We start from the raw sequence: 21827 nt of genomic DNA, 5'->3' as shown, positions 1-21827 counted from the left end.
GCCAAATCAGTCAGTTTTACAGATACGGATCTAAAATCTGACGCAGCTGAAAGTCGTCCTGAGCACGCACAGATTCAGTTCCAGTTTATGGAGCAGTTTGTTTCTGCAGCACCAGGAGAACGCTGCAATTGTCCAACGCTCAGAGGTCAGAGGTCAGCGACCACCAACAGCAGCGGAGGACTCGATAACTGGAGGTGTGTGTTACGAGTCTTTGGTTTCTGGTCCTGCCAGCTCAAAAACACAAATTGACCTGAGATCGGACTGATCTGGTCCCTGTAGTCTGAAAGCACCTAATGGAAGTCCCGGGGCAGAACCAGAACCTGCTGGGCTCCTCTCTGGTTCCCCGAGGAGGAGGGAGGTCTGGGTTTCCCTCCTGGACCCGTCACCTCCACAATCTGACGGATAAATGAGTCATTTTAAACTTGGTGTGAATTCACCAGCAGGTCTGAGGCCACTGAAGCATCGATGAGAAATTTAACACGAGGTGACAGATGAAGCCGTTTCATTGGATTTAACAAAAATAATCATTAAAATAAACTGAGTGCAACATTAGTTCAGGACCTGCTGTGAATTTTAATTTTTCATCAACTCTCTGCTGCTCACTGTTTTTTAATGAACTTATTTCTGAGGTTTAAAAATCAGCCTCAGATTTCCTGGTTTGTTAAAAAAAAAGCAAAAACATGCAGCAGAATTCATGATTTATATGATTTAAAAATCCTCCCATGGAGAAGAAAGAAGCCAAAGCAGAAGACCTTCATGACACCGCCGTGAAGAAAGCTGGAATGAAGTCATTTAAACTTTTATTTTAATCCAAGCTGGGGTTTCGTGGATGCTGAAGGTTTCTGACCATGAAAGCTAGTTGTAAAAAGTAACATTCAGTTGTGTTTTAACCACTTAAAGAAACAACAAAATGCTTTGATTGACCTCGATTTTTAAACACCAGCATTTTCTGAATGTTGAGTTTTCTTTTGCTCACAGAGGTCTTGATTTAAAAACCAAGTTACAGAACAAATCCTCGTCTCGTTTGGGTTTCAGTCTCAGCTCTCATTAATCCAATCAGATGATCAGTACTCCAATAATCGAATAAAGTCCTTTCAGGAGGAATGCATATCACCCGCCGCCATGAATGACTCTCAGCTACTACCACACAACATCTGTAACACTGATTGTGTTGTAGTTTTGTTTTAAATCAGACTCCAATGATTATTTTCTGCACGTTTCAATAAAATGCATTTGCAGTTTATGAGATATTTTGCTAACAAACAGTTAAACAAACACACCTAAACGTGGGCAAAAACATCATGACAATCTGTATTAAATCACTCAGATTGAGACTTCCTGATCAAATCTGTAAATAAATCCATCTCCACCCTTTTTGTCCAAATATGGTCATTCCTGTTTCTGAGAACATGAAGGAGGCGGCGCTCCGGTTTCCTCCTCCTCCTCCTCCTCCTCCTCGAGCAGCCGTCAGAACGAAAACATCTCTAACTCGGTCGGTTATTGACGCAGCGGAGCGTTCGTTAACTAAATGACTCGTTTAATTATTCACACGCTCGGAATTAATTGAAGGCAATAAGGCATGAAGGCCTTTTCCTGGACTTTGTGTTTGAAATAAATTACAAATTGATCGGCATTAAAAAGCTCGAAACAAACTGATCAGCAGGTGCATTCAGAGGGAAGTTAGAGCTGCTGACGGAATCAGATAATCAACCGATTTTACATTATTTACAATTAATACTTACCCGCTTAGATTAGGCTGGACAAGTTCATAAAACTTTCTAAAAGCGTCCTAAAAAACAAAGTTCACCCAGCAGATAATATCAGGACTGCTCAGCAGGGGGACTTAACTTCTCAGACACTCAAAAGTCAAAAGAAAAACCTTCAGAAAACCTAATCGAGACCATTTAATGTCCCAAACACCTCTGGCTGCTCGCAAAAAGCTCAAAATACCAAAACGTAGCAGCAAAACAACAGCTAAAAGCTAAAATACACCCAAGATAAAAACAGCAAACAGGAAAAACAGGTGGCTTGTTGGAGTTAATTAATAACCCATAAATAAATAAAAGGCACAGCAGTGACAAAGATAAGCACTTCAGCTTAAATTACTTTAAATATTAACCAAACAATATTAACATGTTTACCTTCTTCAGTCTGCCATGATTTTTATTTTTATTTTGAAGAAATGCCTTTAAATTTAGAGGTTTATTTAAGTCCTGTACCGTCAGACAGATGGAACAGGCTTTTGTTTCTCCTACAAAGAAAAACAGATCTTCACCTTTTAACGTACAAAAATACAAACCATGCAGTAAACTTTTCAGTTTCCAGGCATCTCCACAAGATATCCCAACTCTTTGAAGTTAAAATTAAATTTTATTTTCACCTAAATCTGCGTAATGAGGGAAGGAGTATTTGTAGATCTGTGTCTCGGGGTTTAACACTGTTTTTCGACTTATTTACTTATATTTATGTGAGAAATAAACGCACATTACTGCTACTTTTACAGAAATGTTTCTCTGCAACCATCCATAAAAACGCCAGGAGAAGCGGAGCAGATCATCTCACAGCGAAGATGCAAAAAGTAAACGTTCTAAAAGTTCGTCTGTTTAAACAGATATTCGTGTACTCAGATTATCACCATCGACACTTCGTTTTGTGTGTTTTTATATATTTGTGTGTTTATAAAGCCGTAAAGTGGAACATTTTTCCCTCAGAGTGTAAAAACTAGAGCAGTAAAAAGGATGTTTGTTGCCATGGAAACTGGGAAACACCCGTTACCCAAATACAGGTCTCTCTCTCTCTCATTTTCCGACCCACTTCTTTATCCTCCATCGGTTAATTTTTATTTCTTCCCGAGCCCTTCCAGCTCCACTTTCCCTGTTCTTGGTTTCGACATGTTAGACCTCCGCAACTTTCTGTCCTGTTTCTTCTCCTCCGTCTCTTTATCCTCGTCTTCCTCCCAGCCCACTCTCTCTCTCTCTCTCCGTTTTACAAGGAGCTCAAGGAATTCCTCATTTATTTAAATGAGGAGTGATTTGCAAGCCTCTGTGGGCTGAAATAATAGATGGTCCACTGCAGTAAAAGCTCCTGCTGACTGCAGCAGAAACAGATCTAACAGAAATGAAGCACAATAAGCAGCAGAAGCTCACTTCCAGCAGAGACTGACCACTAATCTGATTAAATATTAGCTTCTGCCTCCTCTGTGCAAAGACTTTGTTTGCAGGATGGATAAATTAGTGGAAGTATTCAAAAACTTAAAGAAATGAGTATTTTCAGCTCTTAAATACAGTAATTCTGTCAACTTTACAAACTGGTTTGTTAGTCATGGACACTACCTTCTCCAGGCAGAGATGTTTCTTCATCAATTTATGACAATCAGTCGTTGGTTTGGAAGTTTTGGTTCAACAGAATGAAACTGTCCTGTAATCAGCATCCCAGGTGTCTTCAGTCCTGCCTGTTTAAAGGGGGACAGGTAGTCACAGGGCTGTTTGGTACCATGGTGTGTACCACACTGAACATGGGGGACAGGAAGCTGAGGACAGAGTTGTCTCAGGAGCTCAGAAAGACAATGATTGAGCAGCAGGTTGAAGGTAAAGACTATCAGACCGTCTCCAATCAGCTGGACGTCCCTGAGACTACAGAAGGTCCACAGGACTGGAGACAACCTCCCTGGACGTGTCCACAAGAGGACAACTGAGGACAAACTGAGGAGACGGATAATATGAATGGTGACCAACGAGATCAGAGGTGAACTCCAACGTCAAAGGTCATCAGTGTCAGATCACACCATCAGTCTGAGACAAAGTGGACTTAATGGAAGACGACCCAGGAGGACATCAAATCATAAAAAAGACAAACTGGAATTTGTCCAAATACATCTTAGGAATCCACAGAGCTTCAGGGAGGATGTCCTCTGGACAGATGAGACAAAACTGGAGTCCCATCAGCTCTGTGTCCACAGACCCAAACCAGAACCCTGAACCTACAGGGGGACATGGAGGAGGCTCGGTTCTGTTCTGGGTCCAATGAAACCTCAAGACTTTCAAGGCTTCCTGGAGCCAGATGTGCTGCTCAGAGTCAGAAAGCTCGGTCTCAGTCTCAGCTCATGGGTCCATCAGGATAAAGACCCAAAACAACAAGAACGGGTCAGAACCAAACATTGGACCGTTCTGAAGAGGCCTTCTGAGCCCTGATCTAAATCCTGCTGAACATCTGTGGAAGGAGCTGAAACATCTGGAGGAGGAAGCCTTCAGATCTGAGACAGCTGCAGGAGTGGAGCAGGACACCTGAGGACACCTGAGGACACCTGAGGACACCTGAGGACAGGTGTCTCAGAGGTACAGAAACCAAATGACTGTCCTGAAAGTTGAGCAACAAAATATATTTTGTTTTTTTTAGTAGGAACAAATTTGCTTCTGTAACCACGTTTATAGTTCCTGTCTGCAGAAATCGTTTGCACCAAACAATAGCTGTGTGTGTGTGTGTGTGTGTGTGTGTGTGTGTGTGTGTCTGAAACATCACCATACATCTGTATTTATGATAAACTGAATAAAGTATCAAACTGGGATCCTCATAAAGACACCCCAGCTGCCACTTCCTTCATAAAGCCCCAGCTGAAATGTTTCCAATGTCTTTAACCGTCTCGGAGACAAAGACTTTTATTTTGAAGCTTTTCGTGTTTTTTTTTTTGCGACTCTTCTCTCACAGAGGTGTACACACCAGCTCCGGCTCCTACATGTTTTTATTTAAGGTATCTTTGTTTGGTTTTGTTAGTTTCCTCGACAGTCAGTTTGTACGACTCCAGGTAGTGATTATTAGGACAGAGAAATCCTGCATAAATTTAAAATATTGTAATTTTTCCAGAGGTCTGCTCATTTCTCAACCCACAGACATGTCTGCCTTCCTCCGAGCATCACTAAATTAAATTAGTTTCGTGCTTTTCTGTCAGTTGTTCCTTTTATCAGCGTTTACGTCTCTCAGAGTCGGTTTCCTTCCTCCGGATCTTTGTGCTCGACTCAGAACCAGGAAAGGGTTTCCTTTATTAAAGTTTGAATTTTAGGATAAAATTACTGCCTGAACCAGAGGTTTTAGACGTGTTTGTCTGTCTCATTGTTCCTCATTACTCCTCACAGCAGGAGCATCGTCTCAGAAACAAACTCGTCTCGATGGTTTTATATCAACAAGATCCTTTGCTGAGTCATTCTTGTCAAAATAACTACCGTACTTAAAGATTACAGTTTGTAACTAAATAACTTCCTGAAGAATAAACTGCAAAATGCAGCAGAAACGCTGAGAGCTGAAGGCTTTCTCTGAAGTTAGCTAAAACAAACAGAACCTAAAAGCTGAAATTAACAAACTAAAAAACTAAAATTAACAGCCTCTGAAGGCTTTTAATGTACAAAACAGTGAACAAAACTGAAGCTAAAAGCTAAAACTGGTACATGTGTTACTACAATGCATGATTTTATTTTATTAAAATTCACAGAATTTTGTTCCAAAAAGACAAAAACAAATAAAAATAGTTTGTCTTCCTGCAGAAAGTTCCTGGTTTTGGTAAATTAAACCCCAACAACGAGCAGCTTCTCTCGTTTTGCAGTCTGGGTTGATTTTTTTCGCTGATCCTGGGTATCTGTGTTAATGGGAGGCACATTTAGGCTCTTATTTTAGTCGATTCGATCAACGGTAGTAATTAAATATGCATCAGGAAGTGTGTTCTTGTTGCAGAGAAGAAACAGAATGGTTTAAATAAATAAAAAAACAACATCAAGGCCCTCGGAGAATTAAGTAGTTGGTTGGATAAAAGCCTGCAACAAAAAAGTCAATGAAGTCGGTTAAAGAAAAAAAGGGGAGGCAATAAAAGGTTACGTCAGAATATATGGAGGTGAAGGATGGACCACACACACACACACAGCGAGCTGTCAGGTCTGCAGCCTGAGTGGACTAAATTGTGTTGCAGCAAATCCAGAAGGGGGGAGGAACGGGGGGAGGAACGAGGGGAGGAAGGGGGAGGCTGTGATTGATTAATGCATGTAGGAGCAGTTATTGGATTTACAGAGAAAATCTCCCGAGCCGAGACTCCAAACAGCCGCCGGGGAGCTGCAGCCGTTCAGGGAACAAGTGCCATTATTTATACATCAGGCCTACAGACGGTCCGGATCACACAGAACCGTCTGACCCGGGCCGGCCAGGCAGAACCAGGCCGGTCGGGCAAAACCAGTCCTGTCCTGGACCTTTAATGCATCAGGTCTGGAGACGGTCCGAAGATCCAGATCACACAGAACCTTCTGACCTGGGCCAGTCGGGCAGAACCCGTCCTGCCCCGGACCTTTAGTGGTTCTGTGGTAAAACATCATCAAAATGGAGACTGGAGCATTTCAAAACTTTCTTGTTTCAGTAATTTTAGGAAGCTAGCGATCCTTGAGAGAATGCACATCACCCGCGTGATTGGTCGGTTAGCATGTGATGGGAATCCAAGATGGCTGCCACAGCCAACCAACTTTACAACTCAGTGGATTTTACACACATTCAGCTTAAATTTGGAGTGGTAGTAGCTGAGACTGACCCCAACACATATTCTGAGCACTCACACGTTTCCTTAAAATTTTGCCTTTAACTATTTGTAATCAACTCCGTCTGTTAGCAAAATAACTCATGAACCAGCGCACAGGTTTAATTGAAACTTTCAGGAAATTATTCTTGGGTGTAGATCTAAAACTGAATAACCTTTAGAACTTTCAGTCATCTTGGAAAAATGCATTTTCAAAGCTATGTTTTATCTTGCAACATAAAAAAGGTTTAATGTTCTTGCAGTTGCAGGGGTCAGAGGTCAAACCTTCCCGGGAGAAGTTTTATTCTGCTCAGAGATACTTCAGCAGGGGTCAAAGGTCATGCTACTCAAAGGAATTTCTATCGAAAGCTTGTTAGAGATCATAAACAGCCCACAGCAACAAATAAAATCATTTCCAGCAACACAGACTACTGTTTTTTTAAATATCTGGTTATTTTAGTGTGTTTAATGCAGCTTGAATTCAAAAAATGTCTCCAATAAAGCAGCTTAGATACGTTCAGGGAAGAAAACCGATTAAAGGATTAAAACCTGACGGCCGTTTAAAGTCTAATTTACCCGTGGCGTGCTCCGTGGGACGGGGAACGTGGTAAACTGACGTTACAGGAAACAAACGTGAGGCCCTTTTAAGAAAAGCAGCTTAAATCACACGCTTCACTGGAGCTTTTCTGCCGGCATTAAAAAATAAAAAAATAAAAAAAAGGATCACATGCAAGACGACTTTCAAGACCTTTGAATTCTACAGAGAAATTAAGATTAATGTAAAACCCTAAACAGACCTAATTAAACATTAATGAAGAAGACTCAGTTTATCAAAGCTTACATTTATTTTTTAATAAACTCGTTCTGAAAATGATGAATAACATGATTCCAATAAGATGAGAGAGCATCAAGAGGTTTAACTGTAAATGTTCACATCATAAAAAGAGTCATTATGTTTATTTTATCTGTCAGGATCGTTTCTGAAACTGAGAAATTATCTTTTTTTATTTGAATGACGAGTGTCTCCGAGCCACTTTTAAATAAATGATTAAAATGTCTGTAACTTTTTAAAGCCTTAATCAGTTTCTACTGATGGAGAGGATCAGGTTGTAAAAATGTACACCCGGGTGTGTCTGTTAGCAAAATATCTCATGATCCAGTGGACATATTTTAACGAATCAGGAAGCAGCAACAGCTAATCAACCTTAGCAAACAGAAATAGCTTAAACTGAGCTAAAATCTGACGTGGTAGTAGCTGAGAGTCATCCCCAACACTCAATCTGAGAGCAAAAAAAGCTTGAAGATTTTAACATAAACAGCTTCTCAACCTAGGATGATCGTCGTCTAATCATTTATAAAACATACATGTAATTTATTTTAAGGATTTAAACTTTGGGTTTAAATGCAAACTGTTTTTGAAAACTGCGTGTTTTACTACAGAAACTAATGCTAATCCTACTTTACAACACACCAAAGATCAGATTAATATGAATATATAATTAATAAAACTTAAAGGTAAAGGCAGATAAAGTCTAAGTTTTTACTTTGTTATTTGTAATCAAATGAGGAATCTGGGCGTGGACTTATTGACTTACTTTTTTAAAGACATTTTGGTTAAAGTGTGGAGTTTCAAGCTTTAAATCTGCAGCGAGTTGCATTGTTTATGAAAGGTGTAACGCATGCAAATCCCTCTCCCTCCCCTCCATAAGGGTCATAAGGGTCTGGTCCAAAGACACTGATGACCCTCAGGAGGTCATAAGGGTCGGGTCCAAGGACCCTGATGGCCCTCAGGAGGTCATAAGGGTCTGGTCCTAAGACCTTGATGACCCTCAGGAGGTCATAAGGGTCGGGTCCAAAGACCCTGATGACCCTCAGGAGGTCATAAGGGTCTGGTCCTAAGACCCTGATGACCCTCAGGAGGTCATAAGGGTCTGGTCCAAAGACCCTGATGACCCTCAGGATGGACTAACAGGCTAAAACTCACCCATTAGTTGGGTCATCTGATAAATCATGTATTATAGCATACACACATTAAGGCTGAATATACTGACTGTGCCTGAAATAATCAGAATAAATATCTGCTGAATAAGCAGCGGCTCTGTTCTGAGCATTAGCTGAACCCAGAGAAAAATGATTAATTCATTTTGTTTGAGGCAGAGCTGCGGTAGATTACGTAATCCATCCATATCATCTAAATTTATATCCTCTATTTTTCATATCGATCGACCGTGTCCTAAATGTACCTCTGAACTTCAGTTTCTCCTCCATCACAGTCCGTCTCCTCCACTTACATCTGACCGGAGAATATTTTATGTATTTGGTTCATTTATCAAACCTTCCTCTGCTGCTCCTGATTCCTGTTCTTTTACCATCTCTTTTTTTTTTAAATCACACCAAGTTATTTTTAAATACCAGCTTCTCTGTTTTCCCACCAAGACTCATTAATTGGTTGTTTAATTTAATTGGTCTGTTCTCGTTAGTAATTTGAAAACTTGTTACCGTGGTAAAAAGGACACCCTGCAGGTGACGAGGGACTCATTCAGCCTAAAACTGGCTGCTGGAAGTTTTAAATTGTATGAATGAGGCTGATCAGCCTTTTTAAAGCATCTTATAATCACATTCACTTAAAGATCAGAAGAATTTGTGTCAGTTTTAGAAAAGGAGACAAATACATCTCCTTTAACAGAAGAAGTGAACTGAGACAGGTGACCTATAATCATAAATTTTATCTTTTATGCCCACTGGATGTTTGTTAATGAAACTTTCAGGTTATAATAATCTTCAGCTGATTACCTTTTGGTGCCGCTGCAGCCAGCTGAATTTAGAAAACAAAAATGGCTCCAATTCAGTCAGTTTTACAGAAAAAATCTGGCGGATTTAGAGCTCAGTTATTCACAACATACTCCAAGTGATTGTTGCCTAAAACGTCGGCAATAACTGATGGACACAATGTTGTCTGTTAGGAAAGTTTCTCATGAATCACGGTGTGGTAGTAGCTGAGAGTCATTCACAACACATACTCCAAGCACTTATGCAAAAAGCTGCGTTCAAAGTTTATCATTTCTCTATTTAAAATGGTCTGAAAGGTGGCGGGCGATATACGCCAGGCTTTTAATTATATGAGCTTTTTGGAAGAATGTGCCGCTTTGAAAGATTAAAAAAACACAGAAGCCTTGAAAATATAGGTTGGCACTCAGAGCTGAATGCCTTCTGCTTCGTTATGGATTTTATTACCACAGAAAGATGCTATATGCAAAAAAAAACACACAAGAGAGGAGAATATAATGAGAAGAATTCTGCTGCTGAGATTCAAAAAGCCTCCAGTCGTATTGAAAATACCTTTCTTCCTAAAAACAGAAGCCACACTCGTGTTTCCTCTCCGTCTACCTCTCGCACCTTTTCTATTATTTTCTTTTTATTGCTTCATAATCTGCCCCTTGATCTCACTCATCCCTTTATATTCTCTCTCCTTATTTTGGTCTCCATCAACTACGGCTTCCACTGTTTTTATTGCTTCTCTTTCCTGACATGCCTGCTGAGGATAAGAAGACTGTCAGGGATTGATTTTACCAACAGATCTGTCAGCTAGCTGCTCATGAGTGTCCACCTGAAGTAAGATGTCCACGCTGATCCACCTGCAGGTTAACAAGGTCTGGATCTGGATCGCACAGGATGTGATTTTATTATGATCCTCGCTGTGGCCGTAGGATTTAGAGAGGGTGATTGCTTTGACAGAAGCCTAAAAAGGGAGCAGAGATGATGGGTAATCACATCTGACTCTCCTGGTGGAAAATGGAAGGTCAGGAAAAAGGGATGAAATTACATAAAAGTGAGGCGTTCATGTTTAGGAGCAGAACTCTCTGAAAGCGATCATCTGACGGGGGGACGCTTCGGCCTGAAAGCGGTTTGTGTTCAATCAGCGGAGCGAAGAGAGCGTGCAGATTACTGCAGAAAATAAATCATTTGGTTAACGAGGCACTTTGCTGCAGTTAAGAAGGTGCGGGGGGTTTCTGAAGGCTTATGGAAATATGTTTAACCTTTACCTGCGATTTATTTTTTTTATGACAAAGTGAAGAAAATGCGAAATGGAAAAGAAATGTATATAAGAAACACATTCATGTATAATTTGAATCAGAATAAATAATAAGATTGTGAGGTTCGTTCTAGAAACAAAACCAAAAATTAAGATATTCAGCGCTTATAAATAATAAAAAAATGGGTTTATGTTGTGCAAAAAAACCCTGACAAGTCGTACTGGGAGCACTTATATTTATATAGCCTTTAAATGCTTCAGTCATGTTTCCACTGATTTGTTTTTTAAGAATATTTATTTCTGGACTCAGTTCAGATCATCAACATAAATAAAGATTTTAATAAACTGACTCCAACTAATTAAAACTAAACATATGGAAAAGATGTCTGTTTGAACTTTCTGCAGAAAGGTGCAAACTACGTGCATCCACAAAAATACACATCTGAAAAAAATGATTTAAAGTGTATTTTTATCATGTGGCATTCATATGCATGGAGGGGCGGGGCTTAGATTTACTGGAACCAGCCACTAGGGGGCGCTCGTCCTTCTAGGCTTCAACTTCCTGCTTCCTGTCCCGTGTCTAGTTATAACACATGATGATGGTTCTGTGGCGGCTACAGGTTGGACTCCAACAGCAGCTACACTTTCCTTTCCCTGAAACCAGGTCACAGAAAAACTTTGTTTTATCCGCCCCCAACCCCTTCACGTCCAGTTTTTCCTCTAAAGACGACAGGAAAACGGGCGAGAATTTAAATAATCCACCACATTTATGTTCATCTCGTTCGCCATCGTAACTAATCAGTCTACGACAAACCCCACCCACACACACTCGTTGTTGTCGTTGAGGCCTTGGGCTGACCCTGGGCTGAACTAAATTAGCCGAGGGGGCGGGACTAGGCACCTGTCAATCATTCTGAACCATGAAAGACATTAAATGATCTGGGCTGTGATCCTTTGGAAAGATTTGGGATTTTCTCCAGACTGTTTGGCACCAGTGTTGTTGTAAATGTCACAAAAAGTGGTACAGTAATTTTAATTTGTGTTAATTAGGTATTCTAACACCAGGGAGGGCTTGGCCCTACTAGCCCACTCGTACCAGCCGCCCCTGGTTCTGATTCTTTTTAAAACCGGTTCATGTTTGTGTTGTTGGTCTGTTGTGTGCCGCAGGTTGTCGTCCTGCTGAAACAGTTTCATGACTCAACTTCCTGTTCTGGATCCACAGACTGCTTTTCTGCATCAAATCTAACAAGGAAACAGACAAATTGGTCCAGAATAAAAGCTAATTAAAGCTCTACTTATTTGCTTTTATCCAATATGAACATGGAATTCACACAAATGACACAAACTGAGACAAAACAAAGGCCTAGAACTCCTTACATGAATGCATATCACCCGTCGCCTTCATATGATGATGAGAAACGACGGACTTGGTCAAACCTTGAACGCATCGTTAGCAGCGATCTTATCGAGATCTCCTGCCATGCATTAGTTGAGGGCGACTCTCAGCTACTACCACACCAAATCTGATCTCTTTCTGTAAAAAAGGACTGAATTATAGCTGTTTTTGTTTTCTGAGGTCAGTTGGCTGTTGCGGCCATCTTGAATTGGGTTGGCTCCAAAAAATAACCAGCTGTAGATGTTCATGTAATGATTGTTTCCTGAAAGATTAAATATGTCCAATAGGTTAGGAGATATTTTGCTTACAGACAGACACAAACACAAATTATTATCATCCATCTTTGCCTTTCAGCGTGGGCGAAAATTATTACTAAACCTATAAATGACTGAAATGCACAAGCTTTTAGCAGAATATATCTTTATTTCCTGCCATAAACTGTGGTCCGTCTTCAATTCCACCAGAAAATTTACATTTTTTAAACATGCTTCAGGCAGATTACTGAAGGGAATCCTGAAGGGACATTTATCAGAAATTACTTGATCATAAAGCATAAAAAAACATGACATTTTTTACAAGAATGAGAGAATTTAATTTATAGGCTTCCTTCTTATTAAATCCTGGTTACTGAAGTAAATAAACTAATTTCTTTGCTCACTAACGTATCGAGCTGCAGCTACATGTTTTATTTATGTGGGAGTGGGAGGTTTATTCGATTCATTTTCCACTTATAAAGATTTTCTTCCATCTTTATCGGAGCAGGAGTAGGTTTTCTTTGTCCTAATATGTAAAAATGCTTTTCGAGTTGTTTTATCTTCGTATTACAGAGTGAGTGGCTCCAAAAATCAGTCAGAAATGGCTCTTTATAGCAAACTTTGCAGAGCTTTGAGTTGATTCTTGAACTTCCAGAGGAACTTGGATGAGTCTTTTGTTTCCTTAAAGATGTTGTTAAAGTGAATCGGGGTTTGGGACATCTTGCTCCCTGTGCATGAAGATAAGCCTTTCAGTCGGAGCTCAAACCACACAGAGGGGGAATATTACCAGAATTCAGCCTCTGCTTTGACCCGAGGCCAGTTGGACCTTTACCTCATGTCATTTCCTCCTCGCCTCCCCCCTTATTTCCCTCTCCAGTCATTTTCAAATAGCAGGGAGAAAAAAAAAGCCAAATAATAAAAACAACCTTTCTGCGTCTGCGGCCATGGCAACAAGACAATTTAGTCCGCCTCTCACAGCTTCCCAGCAGCTAATGGGAAGCCATAAGTGGCTCGACTGCTGTGGGCAAAAGTGCAATATGTGTGATTATCACACAGGAGAAGATCTGAGGCCGGGGGCAGAAACCAAACAATAACATTGTACGTTTGTCCCACAAAATCTGGCATTAAACGTAAAACGTGAGGTGAGAAAGTGCAAACAGCTTTAATTTAGTCTGATTAGGAGCATTAGATTTTTATTAAATAGTTGCAGAATTTATCATTAAACAGATTTCCTGCAGCTTGTAATTAGGTACGATATTATTGCATTTGATGAAATCCTCTTCTTTGACAGCAGGAGCTATAAAAAGCTGCAGCTGTGCATGGGGACGATGGGTCGGAGTTTCTGGTTCGAGGTGTTAATTGGCTGCAGCTCGACTTCAGCTTTAACAAGCTGTTCTTCATGAGCTTCTTCACGACTGGCATCTTTTTTTATCTGCAGCTTCCTTCTCAGATGTTTCCGTTCATCAATCTGAACTGAAAACATCAAATCAAACCTAAACTTTTCTCTGAGGAGTTAAAAACTTCTGTGTTTTCGGCTGCTTTTGTCAGACATCGCTCCTAATTAGCTCTAATTTAAACAAGGTTTCTGCATCTAAATGATGACTTTTAGGAGTGAAAGTTCACATCTGTGGTTAAAAACGGGAATAAGGAATCAGATTTCTTCGCGTGTGTAAAAGTTTTTAAACACCAACCTTACGTGTGTTGACTTTCATTAATCTGGTGAAAAGATTAAAGGTTAAAGGTTAAAGTATTTTCATCAGTGTGGTTTTTAGACCTGGACTGCAGCCTCGGATGTTTTCTGTCCCTGCAGGATTTAAAATCCAGATCTAGAGAAGACGGGTTGGAGACGCCCTCAGTCACTGACGATTTCAAGAGAAAATTTGTGGCACAAACTATTTGAACGAGACAGTGAGCCTCTGAGACTCACGGGAGGAAATTAAGAATCCTTGCAAACGTTTCGAGACATTTTAGAGAACAGTGTTTGCCAACCAGTGAGACCGTACCTTTTTGTGTTCCCAGGAAAATAATTCAAAAGTTCAAACTCGTGATGCGTTCACTGACATCAGTATTATTTCAAGATGGTGCAGATCGTGCATGAGGCACATCTCAATGTGGCAAGTATTAGAGTGATGGGTTTAAAAAAAAAAGCCAGAGCGGTGTGTGATGCAGATCCAGGAGCTGTGTGCCGCGGCATAACGCTCAGCGTTTATTCATCCGGTGTTTGGTGTACTTACTGCGCTCGGAGTGCCGTCTGTATCTGTTAGTCTCTGGTGCAGATCAAACCAGACCGTCTGCAAACAGAGGCACAACAACAACAAGAGCAGCAACGTGTCAATCAACACAACTAGAGACAACAACAACAACAACAACTACAGCAGCAGCAGCGAGAAGCAAACAGGAGGAGCTGCAGGAAGCAGGAGACGAGGTTTACAGACGTTACATTTCATTTTAGGAAAACTGAGAAGAAGAGACGAAAACACGACAATGAGAGAAAAACGACATGAAGAACGTGCATTTCTGCTTCACTTCAAAATAAAGTTAGTCAAGCTTTTCCTTCTTCACATTTTAATTCAGTAAAACATTTATCTTTCCAAATTTAACAATAAAAAAATGGATCTTTGAGTTTGGAGCATAATTGATTTGAAAACAATTGTCCAAAAATCAGTTCCCTTTCAGGAGTCGTCGTTGAGGCGTGTTAGCAAAATATTTCATGAACCTTTGGATGGATTTGAATGAAACTCAAAAAGTAACCTTTGGATCTACATCAACTGAAGTGAACCCCATTCAAGATGGCTGCCACAGTTAGGCAAGCTTAGAAAACAAAGGTTATAAAAGGTCAGTTTTACAGATATTTATGTGTGTGGTAGCTGAGAGTCATCCTCATCGTACACTCTGAGGGCAAACATCGTGTGAGATCGTACAAAAGGTTTGACCAGAACATTTCAAACTCTTTCTTCTCCTCCAAACATGATTTCAGTCTGAAGGGAGGCGGGCGATATGCATTCACTCATGAAATACTACAACAGATCCTGTTTTTAATCTTCAGAAAATAGTTTAATTTTGAATTTAACAAATAAAAATCTTCTCAAAAGCTGTAACAGTGACTCTCCTTTGGAAAGCCAAATTAAGCAACTCTGAGTTTTATGAATAAAAAACATTTTTGTACCACCTGACGTCTCCTTGTTCATCAACAACAGTTTTAAAACTTTTTGCACATTCATAGGAGAACTATATAACAACTATAAACTGCAGTGGGTTTATTTAAACAGCTCCCTCTAAATATAAAGTATAGTTTTCTTATTAAATATTAAACACCTCAGCTCTGTATTGATTTGAGTTGCAGGTGAATTATCAGAAAGTTCAGGTGTGTTTTCAGACGGCGGCAGATCCAGGTGGGCCCTCGTCTCAACGATTCTGTGCAAACATGACGAGACGTTGATGGTTTCCACTTTTCTCCTCCGCTTTCACAGCCTGTGAGTCAGAGCTGCGCAGACCGGTTCGAACAAATCACAGAGAAAGGCTGCAGGTTTCTGCCACCGAGGCGACGGATGAGAAACACCGACTTTAACCGAACCACAGGAAATGGAGCCTGACCCGCAGAAACACACCGAAGCAAAGATTCAACGCGGAAGTGATGAAAACAGCTGCACGCCGCAGGCGCTGAAATATATAAATATATGAAGCAGGAAGTAAAGAGTTGTTCAATTCTCTAAGGTGTCGTTGGACCTGATGGGCACAAGTCTTTCAACCCGAACCAAACCTGCAGGATTGGATTAGATGGAAACTATCTACAACCTTAATGTCCTCTCTGTAAGCTGCACAACCTTTATTTCTTCATTTATTGTCAGAAACATTGACAAATATCAGGTTTCATTTAGCCAGTATCTGCGTCTTCCTTCTCCTCATCTTCATTTCACTGAATAATTTGTTTTAACCTGGTAATTTAGACAAAGTCCTGACTGTTAAACTTTTAGATTTAGAGTAAAATATAAAAAATGATGCACTCTGCAGCCATCTTTGTTCTTTATTCTTAAAAAGTCCCAATTATTAAACAGTTTTAATGACAGGATTGTGTTTTTTTATATTTATTTTAAAACTAAAACAGTCCTGACTGCTGTCTTTGAGCTGTAAACAATCAGGATTTAGTAATGGCTTCTCTGGGGGGGTTAAAGGTCAACAGTTTCTTTTAAACCTGTGCAGTTTGTTATATTAAAATTACAGCTTGCAGAAAGACTAAAGATTGAGGAAACAGATCCGTCCTCCATCTTTCCTTTGCCTCCCACCCGACAGCATATCATGTTTTCTTATTTTTAGCTCTTTCTGCTGTCGTGGCTCGCTTCTGCAAAGACAGCCGAGTCTGCTGGGGCTCCATTAGTCTTAAAATGTTCAGCAGTGGAAGGAAGCGGCTGATAGATGTACGAGCAGAAGATAAGTGGGAGGAAGATGAGGAAGCTTCTCGACTCGGATGCATCAAAGACAAAGTGAGGAACAAACTGCTCCAGCTGGGCATCTCTCTTCTTCTCTTAAATGTTCCCTCTTCATAAAAACTCTGCCTTCCAGCCCCAAACTTCTCATTAACCATCATTTCCTCCTCTACAGGCAAACTTCAGCCTCTGTTCCTGATTTAACCTCATTTTACGTTTGAAACAAAACAGAAACGAAGAGTAAAAGTTACAAGAAGATGTTCAGTTTTAAAATCTCAAACGATAAAAGTCAGCTGTGCAACATTTAGTTCAGTTCATTCACAACTTGACATAATTTAACTTGTTCAGGAAGTAGAAGCACTTGGAGAGCGCAAACCTCCGCCATGACCCATTATCACTGTGATGTCATAACTGGACTGATGACATCATCATCATGTGACGGTTTCGTTAGGAAACAGCTTGGTGTCTTTTAAAACTGAGCCGTTTTTTATTCAACTTCTGCTATTTCTGAACTAAATGCCTCAGCCTGAGCTGGAAGTGCTACAGCTAGCTGCTGCTGTCCATGTAAATCCCAGTGCAAATACAAAACAGTGTTTGTTTAAACCACTTCAAATTGTTTTAGATTAGAGATACTGATTGGACGAGTCGTTAGATCGTCAGTCTACAACAGGTAAGATATTAACTGTTCATCTTTCAACAGAGCCTCACTTTAAAAGATCCGAGCTGTCACTTTAACACTGAGTTATAGTCAGAATGCTTTAAAGGAGGAAGCCCCGGTGGCTCCGACATCAGCATGAATTCAGAACATTAACAGAAATCACTGCAATCGGTGTAAAATAAAGAAAGTTTAACGTTCTTTACCTTGTTCTCGAGACGTCCGATCAGTTCAGCTAGGCGATTAATCTGAGCCTCCAGACCTTCTTTCCTCACCTCCACTGCTCCTGCAAACACAAACACACACAACAACTTTAAAAACATGTTTCTGGGTTCTTATTGGATCCGAAACAGTTGGATTTATTCAGATCTATGCAGACTGCGGTCATTTACATCGTCTGTAACGAAGAGTCAGGGTTTTTCTTATTTCTGTTGTTTCATGGTGGATATTTCAGGTAAAGGTGAAGCTTCAAAGAGGCTGAAGGAACGGACGGATGTGAAGCCGGCTCTCTTTAAGACTTCCTCCTAATGAGCTCACAAACTGAAAACCTTTGGCACCAAATGTTTGCTTCTGTGTAAACAGCACCTCCAGAAGACGAGCGTCAATCATTTTCATTATTATCATAAAGAGTCTGCGTAATGACAGGGACAGATATTATGTTCGGTGAATTTATATGAGAGTATTAAAATAAGAGACATAAAACAAAGTTAGGTTTTCTTTGGAAAGTTTTCATTTGTCCAACAAATAAACATGAAAGCAGAAAATTATCAATAACTATAAACGGCTGCAGTATTTTTCCTTCAAACTTCAGAAGAACAAAGAAGAACAAAGAAGAACAAACCTGCCTGAACTCTTTCCAAGAACAGAGACAGAAAAGTTTCTCAGCTTCTCTATAAACAGCTTTATTGTGTTAAAATTGTTTAATGAATTAGAAAAAAACACTTAGACATTTAAAGCCAGATGAGGGAATCAGGATCCAGTAAATGTTTGGTTTTCCAGTTTTCTGTTAGCAAAATATCTCAAACCAGTGGTCAGATTTCCTCAAAACTTTCAGAAAGCAATCATTCAGTGTAAATCTAAAATTAATTAACTTTCGAAATTAAAAAAATTTAAGATAGTCTCTACAACTGGTCCAAGCTAATTTTAGCTTTAAGCTACGATGTTGCTACTTCTAGCTACAATTTTGCAACTTTTAGCTGCAGGTTTGCTAATTTTCCTCCTCCTCCTCCTCCTCCTCAGTAAATTGGCTCTTCATTAAAAGCTTTAACACCCAGTCAATTAGGAACTTCCTCGCTGCACGCACACACACACCGGCTGCAGATAAAAGCCGGAGGTGGAAATAAGTGCTCCGGTCGTCGGACTCGGTGGCAGAGTGAGGAGCGCCGGAGTCTCTGCTGAATTTCTTCTCAATTAAACCCGATTTGAAGTCATTCAGGATTTGCTTAATTTAACTTTTTGTTCCGTGTCAGACAACATGCAGACATGTTGGTCTTCAGAAACAGCCTCCTGCTGCCCGACATCCTTTAAACGTCGTGAAGAAAAATATATTTACTTAAGTTCTGTTGAAAGATACACAAAACAAACATTTTTCTAATGAAATACTTAATGAAGCACAGCTGAGCTGCAGATACGTTTATCTCAGATTTTTATTACCAGCTGGAAACGGTTTTATTCCCTTTATACTGAATAAAACAGGAACCACAACCTCTGATTAGACGTTCCGAGGCGTCACAAATCGTCGCACCCAAGAAAACCACAGAAGAAGCAGGTCGGTTATCTGTGGTGCTTTCACGCTCATGAAGAGTTAAAACCAACCGAGTGAAGAGTTTAAACTCTTAGCTTCTCGTTTTCTTCCAGCTTCGCAGCTTTGGAGATTCTCCGCTTCCCTCAATCTGTTAGGAAAGTCCTTTCCAAACAGGAAAACATACACACACACCTTTAATATGTGTTACTAAAGCACCTTAACATGTGTGCAACACTCAGGAGGGAGAGGCAGGATTCGGGAGTAATTAATCAACGTTTGACTCAAACAGCTGTCAGAGCTACTTTTCAACCAACTAAAGAAGAAAAGTTTGGAAAAAGAGCGTGAAATAAAAGGCCTGAGGCTGAAGTTTGACATGAACTAAAAACAAATGTAAGTTTTTTGTTTTCCACCCCAGACAGGATGCATTACTGATGGAACAGAACGCCTCATTTTAACGTTTAGGACCTGATATAAAAGCAATGAATCCAAAGAGTTTTAAAGATCTCGCTTCTTTCTAAAGTATAAAACACTTTACTGCATTTTATTTTCCACCAGTAATTTCTTTATATTTTCCCTCCAAGCAGACACTTTCTTGTAATCTTTTAAAAAGTTCTCGATCAGCAGTTTTTTTTTTGTTTTCTTTAGATTTTTGCTGCATTTTCAGTTTCTGTGCCCGACAATGACAACACACTGAACGTGCTTCAAGAAATGAGAGAAAACGAACTGAAGAAGATGGAATGAAGCAGATGAAGAGTATTTGGTATTTTTAACAGATTAAACTAAAGAAAATGGAACAGACGGTGCTGCCAGTAACAAAAAAAAACCAAAGGATCTAATTTAAAACCGGTTCTTTCTGTCTGCGTTGGTCTCAGGAATGATTTCCAGCAGTAAATACGTTTTATAACAACACTGTGGATCAAACATATTAAATCTTTTATATAAATATATATTTGTTTTCCGCCTTGCATTGGCTGCATGTGGTTGGATATGTTTATGTGCAAAAACAATTTTTAAACTTGTCAAAAACATATAATATATAAACTATTAGAAATGTGGAAAATGGGATTTAAAAATTAATATTTTCTGGAGGCTGGTTGCACAAAAATAAACTCTCCACAGAGAGCTGAATGTCCATTTTTTTTTAAATTTTTGCATAAATATACTTTTACTGCTTATTGTTCACATCTGTCTGTGGTTTTTATGGATGATTAATCAATTAAAAAAGGTCTCAAAAAGAGCTTTTACCCACATTTCCTGAGAAGCTGCATTTTTGGAGTTTGAAAATGTAGATTTGTTTCCGGTCCGGTGGATAAAGTTTATATCCTGGAAGTTTGACCTGCAGGAGTCAAACTGACTGTTTTTATTCCTACACAGCTGCTAAAACCCATATTAAAGATAAAGAAGTATTAGTTATAAGTCGTGTTGCATCACAGAAGTGTTTAAGATACATAAAGAAGTGTCTGAAAAGCTTATTTCCAGAGTTTCTGATCATTACTGACGTTTGAGTCAAATTTATCTCCAGAGAACGGCGCCGGGTTTTATGAGTTTTACCAAAAAGCTTCAGAAAGGCCGATGATAGCGGAGAATTAAAGACGAGATGCTGTTTGAACGTTTGCTTTCCATTAGAGCGAGAGAAGAAAAACAAAAACAAAAGAGATAAAAAGAACCAAAACTGCTGGAAGGTTTTTTATTTATTAAATTCAGACTCGGAGTGAAGAAGCTTCTTCTTTTAAAGAACCTGAAGGACTAAAGAAATAAATAAACAGCTTTTATTTAACTAACTGCTTCCTGGAGTTCTTTGTTTTGATGCATTTTACACATTTTAAATTTGATTTGGCTTTAGAAACCTTTAAACCCTGAATGTAAAAAGAAATGTTTTCACTTAAAGCAGTACTTTGATTTTTACCCTTTTCCAGGCGTCGTGAACATTTTCATTTCTGATTGTAAATATAAAGTTTCACCTCAGTCCTTTAAAACGACTCAAATTTTAAAGTAAATCTGTAAATAATTTAGCTGCATGATGGTAATAAGCAGCCTGCAGACACTAATTAGTGCTAAATACTAACATTATTGACAAAGAATGGTGTTTAACACATCCAAATCCTCCTTTTTTACTGTTAGCTTTTTATTCATACAGTAAATATTTGTTCAGTTTGGTATCAAATCATAGAAGCAGCAGCAGCTCTGAAAATAAATCAGAAGTTGGAGTCTTTTATTAACCATCTGTCGGCGTTAATTTACAAACTAAAAACCATAATTTAACATCCACTCCAAGTGTGTCATTTGGTAATTGTATCTGCGAACGCAAAAATTTGTTAAAAAAAAAAAAAGTGTTTTTGTTGCCAATAAAATAAGCTGCAAATACAAAATAAATCCATCACATGGATTACACTAACATTAGAACTGGAACAATAAAAGGAAAATCACATTAGTAAACTTAAAATCAATCTGATTATCCACACAAGATGGCTCCTTTATGATGTAATAAAAGCCTGGCAGGACTAGAAGGAATGCATATCGCCCGCCGCTTTTAATGCCAGAGTTTTAGTTTAAAGTCATGTTCTGTTGACAACTAAGCTGCATTTTATTTTCCAAAAACTAAAGCTGTGTGCAGGGCTGTAGCTCCCACTGAGGACCCCGAGGTCCGGACCTCAGTGTTTTATAAAAACATGAATCCAAACAAGGCTTCTGAACGGCGTGGTTCTCTGCGTAGCTCCACCAGTTTCCTGTAGGAGGCGCTGCAACTGTGTGCAGCTGCAGCCAAACTCAATGTCTAC

General features: G+C 39.5%; 1 protein-coding gene across 2 annotated transcripts in view; it reads right to left on the bottom strand.

Annotated features, from left to right (window-relative positions):
• The window catches only part of necab2 (N-terminal EF-hand calcium binding protein 2), a 97843-nt gene that overhangs the window by 14927 nt on the left and 61089 nt on the right, over nt 1–21827 (bottom strand). The window contains exons 8-9 of one of the 2 annotated variants that reach the window (XM_017434666.3): nt 17513–17592; nt 14462–14518 (exon numbers count right to left, since the gene is read on the bottom strand). In XM_017434666.3, coding sequence (XP_017290155.1) covers nt 14462–14518; nt 17513–17592 — 137 coding nt within the window. The remainder of the gene's footprint in view (nt 1–14461; nt 14519–17512; nt 17593–21827) is intronic. The other variant, XM_017434667.3, reaches the window with a different exon arrangement.

The sequence above is a fragment of the Kryptolebias marmoratus genome, linkage group LG11 (assembly GCF_001649575.2).
Source record: "Kryptolebias marmoratus isolate JLee-2015 linkage group LG11, ASM164957v2, whole genome shotgun sequence".
Classification (NCBI taxonomy): Eukaryota; Metazoa; Chordata; class Actinopteri; order Cyprinodontiformes; family Rivulidae; genus Kryptolebias; species Kryptolebias marmoratus.
Note: the sequence above shows the minus strand (reverse complement) of the source record. Positions and strands in the feature narration are given on the sequence as shown.